The sequence below is a fragment of the Dermacentor albipictus genome, chromosome 7 (assembly GCF_038994185.2).
Source record: "Dermacentor albipictus isolate Rhodes 1998 colony chromosome 7, USDA_Dalb.pri_finalv2, whole genome shotgun sequence".
In the NCBI taxonomy this organism is placed as follows: domain Eukaryota; kingdom Metazoa; phylum Arthropoda; class Arachnida; order Ixodida; family Ixodidae; genus Dermacentor; species Dermacentor albipictus.
The window spans coordinates 12,925,650-12,935,958 of record NC_091827.1 but is presented as its reverse complement, the minus strand read 5'-3'; the positions used below and the strand labels follow the sequence as shown (position 1 = coordinate 12,935,958).

The window sequence follows — 10,309 nt, the reverse complement described above, 5'->3', positions numbered from 1 at the left end:
CCTTCATCCAGTAAAACAGCGTTTGATATCACCTTCATGCTTTAAGAACAACTATGGATGCAATCTTGGCAGATCCATGCTGCTGCCTTGAAGTCTAAACGGTGCGAAGGATGGGGGTGTCAACTTGGAAGATTTAGCTGCGAATACAGCAAGTGAGCCCTTCAGTGTGTTTAGGTGTTAAGTTATTGGGCCTAAGCGCAGAATTGTGACATGTGCAGCTTTCAGAAAAGCAGCACTTGTATAACTTGATGCATTCTATAGAAAACGACGCTCTGGCCCAACAGTACTATGAACTGTGCACCATAGTTGAAGAGTCGCCAGAAAAACGGGTGACATTGCAAAATCATCCTTTCAGTTTGCTTGTGGCGTTGCTTGGGAAATTTGTCCGCCATTTCAACAAAACACAAGATTTTGTTTTCAAATAGATGCTGAAACAGGTTGTAATGAAAAGCAGAAAATGTCAGTCGCGGGTTAAAAACCACAAGAATTTTCATAGGACATATCGAATATGTGTTGCGAAAGTATTTCACACTTAAAACGGAATCTAAAGGAGCAAAGAATTATTTAATGAAGCCATGGCGAAGTGACATTCCATTGGATAATCTGTTTAATAGCAATCTGATTAGTGTAATGTGAACAAGGTCATCTTAATGTACTGTTGTAGTCAAGACACATCACACTACAATGGTGCTTGAATGCATATTACAAGCACAGCACTAATTCAAGCTTGTAAAGGTGAGCCTATTCTCAGAAACAAGCAGATGCAATGCTGGGATTCCATCAAATGCTAATCAATACGGCTTGTCACTTAGCAATAGTCCCACTGGAAAGCACCCATGGGTATAACTATTCCGCTAATCCCTTTAAATGGCACAATGCTTCTTAATGTCCACATGCCTCAGGAGAAGTGGATGCTATTTGAGTTGAACAGGTGCAGCAGAGCCATAAAGTCATCAGTGTCCATTGTGCGGGCACGCTTGTCGGCGTAGCCTCCTTGCGTCAAGATCTCGTCCACCTTCTCCTTCATGTTGAATTCACCGGGCAGCTCTTCGTTGGCCACCGAGCAGTGGACCCTGTAGTTCTTTTCTAGCATAGCCAGGACGGCTGTCTGCTTGAAGGCAGCACTGAGGGTCTTGTTCTTCCGCACGAAGCAGATGCGGAGCAGGCCGTCCCACTCGATGAAGTTGATGGCTGGCGGAGGATTGCGTGGCTCGAGCCGAACAACGCTCGACTCAACCTTGGGTGGGGGCCGGAAGTTGTTTTTGCCGACCTTCATGAGAATGTCGACACATGCCAACAACTGCGTGTTGACAGACAGACGGCAGTACAGTTTGTCGCCTGGCTTAGCCACGAGCCGCTGGGCAAACTCTCGCTGAAACATCAGCGTGGCACACCTACAAACGAGAGCATGTGAGAATTGTCAGTATTGCATGATGCAAACACTGCACAGGTACTGCATCTATCGGGTAAGCTTGGCTCAAAATGCAGCCCTAACATACGGCAGTGAGAATAAAGAGGCATGACTGCCTGTAACTGGTTTTATCCGTGCCAAATTGAGCTCCAAACATCTTGCATAGTCTTGACTACCGAACATTCAATCTCTAGACATTGCCTAAACCTTTGTTGGTTACTGAGACATATATGTCCCACCTGCAACCACAAGCAAAAGCTGCCTTAATGTGCACAGAGGGACATGCATATCCCCACAGAAACATGTAGCGCCATGTCATAGAAGGTAAAGGAATTATACTGCTAAGTTTTTATTTGAATTGGTAGGTGGCACTAGTAGTTTTCCTTGTTGCTATGTTTTTTGGCTGTTGGCGCCCTTCAAATGCGTGAATTTGGTTGCTCTTTCGCTATGACTGAGTTGTCCAATTAGTGCAAAAATTACTCCTTACATGCCAGTATGGCAGATCAATTGTAGGCAGGTTTGATGCGAGCGAGCCATTGTTTGCAGCTACATACAAATCTGCTGAATGTAGTGGTCGAAGGTGTCCAGTACTGCTACCGAAACAGCGTGACATACCTGTTCTTTCGGGTCATACTGGGCAGCTCATCAATGGGAGGAGCTTTCGCAAGGGTTGGCACAGTCTAGCATATCCCAAGTGAGGAAGCAAGAAATGCTCAAAAATGACACAGGTGCCTAGACGTTCAGTTCAATGGGCATGGGCACTAACTATGCACCACCACTACGCACAAAAGGTGCCGATGGTGCTCAATGACTTCATAGGGAAAACGCACAAAGCTAGCATGTAGCACCTGCCAAGTACCTCTTTGCATTGTGTGCTTTGAACCCTTCTATAAGAAGCCATAATTAACTCGGACCTGAAAGAAAGGAGCCCAAGGTGTGCAGAGAGGGTCATGTGTCCCACTTTGGCTCATGGCCTCAAGTTATCTGTGGAACAGGTGTTGTGCCGCTGAGTTTTCAGACTATTCTTGTACAAGAAAATTTTTTTGCAGTTCTTCCGTGTGGTGCAATTCATTTGGGAAAAAGTATAGCAAAAACCATGAGTAGATTTCTTCCACCTAACAAAAGGTTAAAGTCTAAAAGCAGTAATTTTTATTACCTTGCACATTCATACACATGTTAAACGCAATGAACAATGCCTTTACAAGTTGTCCTACCTGGTTGGTCGACCTGACCATAGTATGTTCTAAAACATTTTTTTTTTCACAAATTGCCACATCACCTAACGCGAGTGTTGCATGGGCACCGCAAATAGTTAAATGCAATGAAATCCGATAAGGCACATGTACTCCCCTGAGCAAAAGGATATGGACCGGGAATTTTGCAATAAGGAAGGAAGGAAAAAAAACTTTATTTTAAAGGCCAGCATTAAAGATTAAAGCCCAGTATAAAAGAGTGCTTGCTCTGCGAAGGCCATGAAGCCAATTTTTTTATTTGCCTCAGAATCTAACTTGGCCTTGCAAACTTTCCAGTGCACTCGTCAGTTTCAGTTTGTGCATATGAATTGCAAATAAGCTCAGCTTTTTCACCAAGCCTGTGGTCCATATACAGGTGTAAACTAAAGTTGCAGCTGATTTCTAGCGTGATCCTTTAATTGCATTTATTGGAAATAGTGGTTCCTCATCTGCATAGACCTTAACCCAACAGCGATAAGGTTTAACAATCAATGAATGGTCCTACGTGATGGTATAGTACGCCATTACACACTTCCTGAAGGTTACAATAAGCATGAGTATGATAGAAAGTTTTTTTTTTTGCCTCCTAAGGGGCCCAGATGAAATAACAATACATTAATACAGCAATACAGCAATAACATAAATAATACATTAATACAGCAATACAGCAATAACATAAATAAGGAGAAAAAGAACCACAGACAACACAACGTGGCACAAGCAAGACGCTTGGTAACTTTTTCTCGCAGTTCTGCGACCAAATTCCTACGGGCGCGGTATGTTGTAGAAGTCGCGGGGTGCTTTTCTCGTTTTTTTACAAGTACTGCTCCAGGAGGGCGCATGTAACCGGCAAAGGGAGGCCTAGTGAGAGCACCTGAGATTATTATAAAGCAGGCGGGGCAGATCGTCCAGGGCCCCCAAGAGGCAGCGGGGAGGGGGAGGCTCCAAAGCTAGAATTGGGGTATTCCGTAGGCTGGAGTCTCTGCGAGCCCCAACCCACGGACTGCTGCCCTGGTTCTAGCTTGGGTGTCTTGGAGGCGCCGCCAATGACACGAAAACGACACGTCGTTACAACTAGCAAATAAAAGCTATTAAGGAATCATAATCACGCCCAGGCACCAATTTGCCTGTGCGAGAACTGCGCAACGCCAACGGGGAATTCGCCGTCCTGCGCAGTGTGCTGCTGATTTACTCGGAATGACACATCGACTCGCGTGAGCATTGGTTAGTTTCGTCGTCCGGTGGGCTAGAAAGGTTTTATGTTGCGTGTCACTGCGCTGCTTCATAGAATGGGCTGTCCGCCTTACCAACTACTCTTACGACAGCTAGTTAACGGTGAAGCTTGCGAGAAAGCGATTATGAACTTGCGTTCACGCTACCTAAAGAAGGGCCGGTGCAGCAGCAGTTTAAAGACGAACGGCGACGAAATCTGGTACGGCAGGTTCGCCACACAGATGTCGAAGAAGGGCAGCTCCGATTTCAGCACGTCGCCGACGATTATGTGCAGTTTGCTGTGCAGATGCGTCCCCTGGACGCGCTTTTGCAGTTCGGCGACCAGCCGAGTGTCCACTTCGCAAGCAACCACTTTCTTGGCCTTCTCTAGCAACTTGACGGTCATGTTTCCCGTTCCGGGACCGACTTCGAGAACGACGTCGGTGGGCCGGATAGCAGACTTCTCGATCATGCCGTTGATCACCAGCGGGTTCTTGAGGATGTGCTGGCCGAGCTCGGTGCGGAACCCGATGTTCTGTCGCTGCACCACCTCATGGTGACGCGTCCGCTCGGTTTTCACTTTCGGCATAGCGACCGATGACTGACAACTACCTTTATACTAAATATTCCAGAAACACCAGATCTTGGATCTGCAGTTCAACACGTGTCCACATCTGACATACGCGAGAACAACATGCGCGCAGACATTGCAGCAGTTACAAGCAGCGGTAGCCAGTCGAGGTTTAGCAGCTTAACTGTTTACTTTCAAAAATGTAATACATCTATAAAAACGCAAATTATTTAGCTATCTTTTATAAATGTGTACTTATATCGTATTTTATTGAACGTTTTTAAAAAAATAGGTTGCAGTGCGAGGCGACGTCTTGCATGTAACAACATTCACTAATACCCGTGTCACACGGGCGTTTGGAAGGCCTTCCAACCGATAGTCAGTTGACTCAAAGGTCAAGTTCGAGCTGCTACACGGGCGATTTCGACGGCCGCCGAGTCAATAGTCTATCGAGTCAACGGAGCACCTTACAACTCTATCGAAATCTCGATGGCCTTTGAGCAACGGAAACGGAAACAGCGCGAACATGCCCTCTCGTTCACAGTGTGCTCCAACTCACGGTTAGAAAGAACAAATCAAACCAAAATGCTCTAAAAATACTATATATGAGTGTTATCAATTATTCAATAAAGTATTTTTGCCACTTGATATGCGCGAGCTACACACACTCTCGACAACAGCGACGTAAACGTTGCCGCAGTTTCGCTACTCAACAACTTAAAAACTAAACATACATGTAAGACAATGTATAAACAATTGCTTTAATGTATAAAGAAACATAAAAGAAATTATAGTTCTTTTAAGTGGTTTTAATGTTGTTTAACTTTTTGTGACATGAAAACGAAAATAAAGATACGCAGCGCCACACAATTTGGCGAGAAACGCCGGAACCACTCAACGGCCTTTCAAAAGTGCCGTGTAGCAGCGCGACAACTCCTTTGAGTCGATAGAGTTCTGGCGTTTCGAAGGCCGTCGACTGGAAGGCCTTCCAAATGTGCCCGTGTGACACGGGTATAAGACGCGAAATGGCGGCGCCCAGCAACTCCGTCTCCGTATCCACATTATAGTGCCTAGAATATACTGGCTAGTGTGCCGTCCACGGCCTTTCGGGTGGCACCAAATGCAATGAATGCCGGTGGCTGCCACTAGGGGCGCTGCAGTGCAGGTGGGTGCCGCGGCACCTTCCGGTCTTCGTAGCCCGCCGTGCTTCCACAGCATTCGCAAGCGGGCTGCTGTGCTATTTGTTTTTATTAAGCTGTAGCAGCAGCACAGTTCAAATGTGAGCAGCTGATTTATAAATCAAGGTTTGTTTTGATTACAACAGGCTTCTCTAGCGCTTGTCGCTTGCGTGAAAAGCGTGTGCTATTTCAGCTGGGCTTCGAGCGGGAACCTGATGTGCTTCTATGCTGGCGAAGAGAAAACGTAATTTCTAAGGCAAATGCCTTGATCTGCATGTTCCCAGGCCGTGTTGCGAGGTACAGAACATATCACACGATCCAAGGAAGGCCAGAAACGAACCAAAGCATGTCCAGCCGTGTATAGGAGATGCTAAATGATTAGCAAATTTAATTATTCATTATAGTGATTGGATTAAGGGGGATAAGGCAGAATTAGAGGGATTAAGGTGTATTAATTAAGGAGGATTAGAGTGAATTAGAGTAGGCTTCACAAGGCGTTCGCCTTCGTGTCTCTTCGGCCATAGCTAAGGACACTTGTTTTTTATTCTAGCCATGATGGCAGCGTAATTTTTTTAACGGTAAGTTTTAGGTTACATTTTTCATTCTAATAAAGTAAAGGAATTCTAAGGTTACGTTACTTTTCTATTGATGTTATATTAATGCATAACCATTGAAAACCGCTGTAACAGATCATCTTTTGAAATGACTTGAACTTCGCTGTGCTTTCCTTTTATTTTATTCAATTGCTTCTATTTCTGCCTATGATCTTATTGTTGTCCTCATAGGTTTGAATGTTTTTGATTGTTTGTAAACCATGTACCCATCTCCTAATAATGCCCATTGGGCCACGAGGATAGGATAATAAGTAAAAAAATTTGCCTGTAAAATGGACTGCACGCGGTGTTCTGTGTACTATACATTTTTTAATACCTGGTACACGCGTGCAGATTTCTTTTTATGTCTGATATATGTAAACGAAAATGGGAAACAGATCTTTAATTTAAGCGTAACAAATATTTTATTCTCGCGTAACAACAGTCAAACGCGGGCATATAAGACAGGCCTAGATGAGATAATGCACACATACATGAAGAAGATAGATCTAGTGGCAGCGACGCAGTTTAAAGAGCTTCTGTCGTTGCCTTTGCGCTTCCCTCTCTTTGTGGATGCCTTTAAAAAAAACGAAACCTCAAGAAAACAGAACTTCACAAGTGTTGTCAAAGCTGGGTTTTCATGCTCAGGGCAACCTAGTTGGGGAAAGGCCAGTGTCTGCAGCTGACCTGAAAAATCAGCTAGACTCGCTACATCTAACTTGTTTTTGCTAAAGAACACAGTAAAAGCATCTTCCACGGCCTTCACAGCGGTTTACAAGGTCTGACTAAGATAGACAAGGCCTCCATTGTCAAAATGCGTATTGCAATGGTGAAGCAGCGTCGGCACTAGCTTCAGCTTACGCAAAGGAAGCCTGCACACTGTGGTCAAGAATTTTGGGCAGTGATCTTTCGTGCAACATAACAGTATAGTAGATCAAAGCACTACCCAATGGGCATTCGAACTCCTCTGGACGTCTACTGGACTACCACTTCTGGATATCTTGGTCATCCATAGGACGTCCGCAGATCGCCTAAGGGCGTACGGCGGACATCCACAGGACTAGCAGGCGCATACTAATTGGCAGTCCGAGGGGTGTCCCGTGGATGTCTAGAACGGATATACGGATGTTCCTCGGACGCAAGAATTTGTTTAGGTTTTCATTGCTAAACGTCCGTCAGACATCCGTACGACGAACTGCGGACCATTAAGGGATGTCTGCAGGATGTTCATTTTTATTTAAATGGGCTGAATAGCACAGTTAGCGTAAACATTGGCTTTGTGTAGAATCTGTGCTGCAAAGATGATGCAGTATACTGACATGCACCAATGAAAATACAACTTGCACCCATGGAACAAAGATTCCAAAGCAAGCTAAGTTTACATAAAATGGACAATCACTTTCACAGAAATTTTTATTCATTTCCATTACAAAAACTCGATTTAATACATGGAGAGCCGGTATAGTGATGCAAGTGTTACAAGTACTCAAACACAGAACTGGTCACGAGACAATTGATATACTGCAAACCTGTAACATTCAGAGAAAGAATATGTGACAGTACTACATTATAATAAAAGCCAACAACTTATTAGCACAAACTAAGACAAAGTCTGCAGGTGACAGCTTTTACAGCAGTACATTAAAATTTCCAGCCCCCAAGGGCTACAAGAGTGAGATGTGATCACATAATATAAGAGTGTTTACTAAGCACCACTATCGGTAGTATATCTTTAGAAACATCAATTGAGGTGGGCAGGGCCAGGTGTAGCACTCAGGGTACTTCAAAAGCATGGTACACTTCTTTCACTATAGTACGATTATTCTTCACCTTGACATCAGGGAGCATGAGAAAAAAGCTCAGAATGCCACATGGTATACGAGACAGCAACAGAGCGCAGGCATTCACTGTTTCATTAGCGTGAATGAGTCTTGAGGTGAGGCTCCTAGCCCCGAAAAAAAAGTTGGCGATCAGTACGCTATCGCGTTTCACTACATTCAGTAATGATTATACAAGGAACATAAAGGTACTAGCAATCCTCACACCTAAAATATCACACAGCTGAGACATAAATTATCTGGACTGCGCCTTTTTTTTTTCATATTCTAGCAATACCTTGGAAACGGCAAATGATCCCTGCTTGGTTTACACATGCATATGAACAAAACTATGCAAACAGTAGCTGAAATGTGACAAACTTGCAATGAACTACAAATAAAATACTGTTTCTTCTCGAAAAAGTAAGTCACAGTAAAACAAAATGCAAATAAGAACTGAAACAGTGATTCTCGCTATGTACTAGATAAAAACTCTGGGCTGACAGCAAGAAAACAAATACAACGCTACGCATAAAAGTAAAACGACTAGAAGAGAGCAGACTTTTTGCCGCCAGCAAAGACCAGCATAAATGATAAATACTTCACAGTGAAATAACTATCAAGGAAATTATTGTTTGTTACAAATAAACATAAATCTGGAAGTGACACAGAATGGTTAAATGTGAAATATGTGTAGCATTGACTTGCTACATGCCAGTAGCCCTGCCACCTCTTCCTGAGGAAAAGAAGTAAATAGCAATGAACGGAACGGTTCATATATACTGAAACTGGAGTCCTCATGCAGTACTGCTCAATATAGTGCAGCCTTTCCGACTCACGGCCACATCGTAACACAAAAGAGGCATAATAAAATGTAATCAAACTGTTTCGTAGCCTCACCTTGCAACACACTAGAACTTAGCCATCACTTGAATTGAGATAGTAGTAAGCTTACACTTTAGCATGGTTCCTACAATACCGCGTAACATGACAATGGACAACAGGAAGTACACACAAGTGGTACTGTGCATTTATGCATGTTGTGCTGTATGCAAAAGTGTGAACATTTACCAGATAGTTCAGCTTTCTTTAGTGGTAACACAAACTGCAACGGAAGTAGCCGCATAAGACTGACAAAAATACTGCAATGGAATCGATTACAAAATAATAGAAATATAGTGAGAGGACTACAAGAAAGGAGACATGTCAACAGCAAATCTATTAAGATCGATACACACAAAAAAGGCCGTTCAGAAGCATGCAGCCATGACTTGCGAGAAAGAAAGACTGCAGTGGACTGACTGGCTGCCCTTCACTCATTGAAGTACTCAGTGAAGACAAAATGCCCACTGATGCCTTGATGCCTTCTATTTCACACCCTTTTGTCACTCAGAATCTGAAAAGTGACATAAATATCAGCATTGTAAATCAGTCATTCAATGGAGAAGAAAACTGTGAAAACAATGAATTTAAGCACAAAATTGTGCACAAATAATGTTACAATATCAAATGATCAACTGCAGTCTATGAAGGCACTACTCCAGCCAATACACCAGAAAAGGAGTTTTAAGGTCACAAGTATTCTAGCCCGCAGCAGTGGTTCAGTGGTATTGGCGCTCGGCTGCTCGGTCGAAGAACACTCCTGCCCGGTGCACGCAGAATGGAGAAGTTGAAGGGATTTTTTCGTCTCCCGTGCCGCTTTAATTCTCTTCAGCAAATCTCTTGCGAGCTTTCTGCATACTTTACGCGCACTACACCGTATCAATAGTGAGTATAGCAGCTCCCAGCAACATATGCGACCGCAAGCAATCGCGTACAGCAGCACCTCCTTGCATATGTGCGACTAAAAGAAAGGCGCTCACGCGAACTACTGCGCATATGTGGCCTGTAGACCACACCGACAACACATGGTACAGTATAAAGTCCAGGCACGCTTCATCTTACCTTTACTGCGGGGCCAACCCGGCCAGGAGCTCAGGAGAAAGAAACAACAGTCTTGACCACCTTGCGCAGCCGTAGTGACAACTGAAAATGGCGCCTCCGCACTCACAATAAACGCGCGAAACGTTCGCCTTCGCGCCTTTTTCGCAGGCCAAGTTTCATCCTAGAGGCCAGCACTCGCATGGTGCTCGCTTCTCTCCCGGCGGAATGATTTCACCTCCCACAGGTGTACGTTTTCGCTGCTTCCCGTCAAGGTCGCGCCCGCGCTTAGCTCGCGCTGCGCGCGAAACGTCTCTTGTTTCCGACGGCGCCTCTTCGAATGACTGGAAATTATTGTGTTGTTAACTGTCACAA

The 10,309-nt window shown here is 44.3% G+C and overlaps 1 protein-coding gene and 1 long non-coding RNA gene across 2 annotated transcripts; both read right to left on the bottom strand.

Annotated features, from left to right (window-relative positions):
* Window positions 1-545: 545 nt before the first annotated feature.
* Window positions 546-4,584, bottom strand: LOC139047689 (dimethyladenosine transferase-like). Its single transcript, XM_070521620.1, has 2 exons — window positions 4,023-4,584; window positions 546-1,394 (listed from the first exon to the last, which is right to left on the bottom strand). The coding sequence occupies exons 1-2, from the start codon at window positions 4,442-4,444 to the stop codon at window positions 899-901; spliced, it is 918 nt and encodes a 305-aa protein (XP_070377721.1). The 5' UTR covers window positions 4,445-4,584; the 3' UTR covers window positions 546-898.
* Window positions 4,585-7,592: 3,008 nt separating this feature from the next.
* Window positions 7,593-10,074, bottom strand: LOC139047326 (uncharacterized). The gene is made up of 2 exons (XR_011507096.1): window positions 9,959-10,074; window positions 7,593-9,410 (listed from the first exon to the last, which is right to left on the bottom strand). It is a non-coding gene; the product is annotated as an uncharacterized lncRNA (long non-coding RNA).
* Window positions 10,075-10,309: the final 235 nt, after the last annotated feature.

What these genes read in the sequence shown, in the direction of transcription:
- LOC139047689 (XM_070521620.1), bottom strand. Translation starts at nt 4,444, where the DNA reads ATGCCGAAAGTGAAAACCGAGCGGACGCGTCACCATGAGGTGGTGCAG. An exon ending in CTGCACCGGCCCTTCTTTAG is followed by an intron (nt 1,395 to 4,022) that starts GTAGCGTGAACG and finishes TCTCGTTTGTAG; the next exon opens with GTGTGCCACGCTGATGTTTC.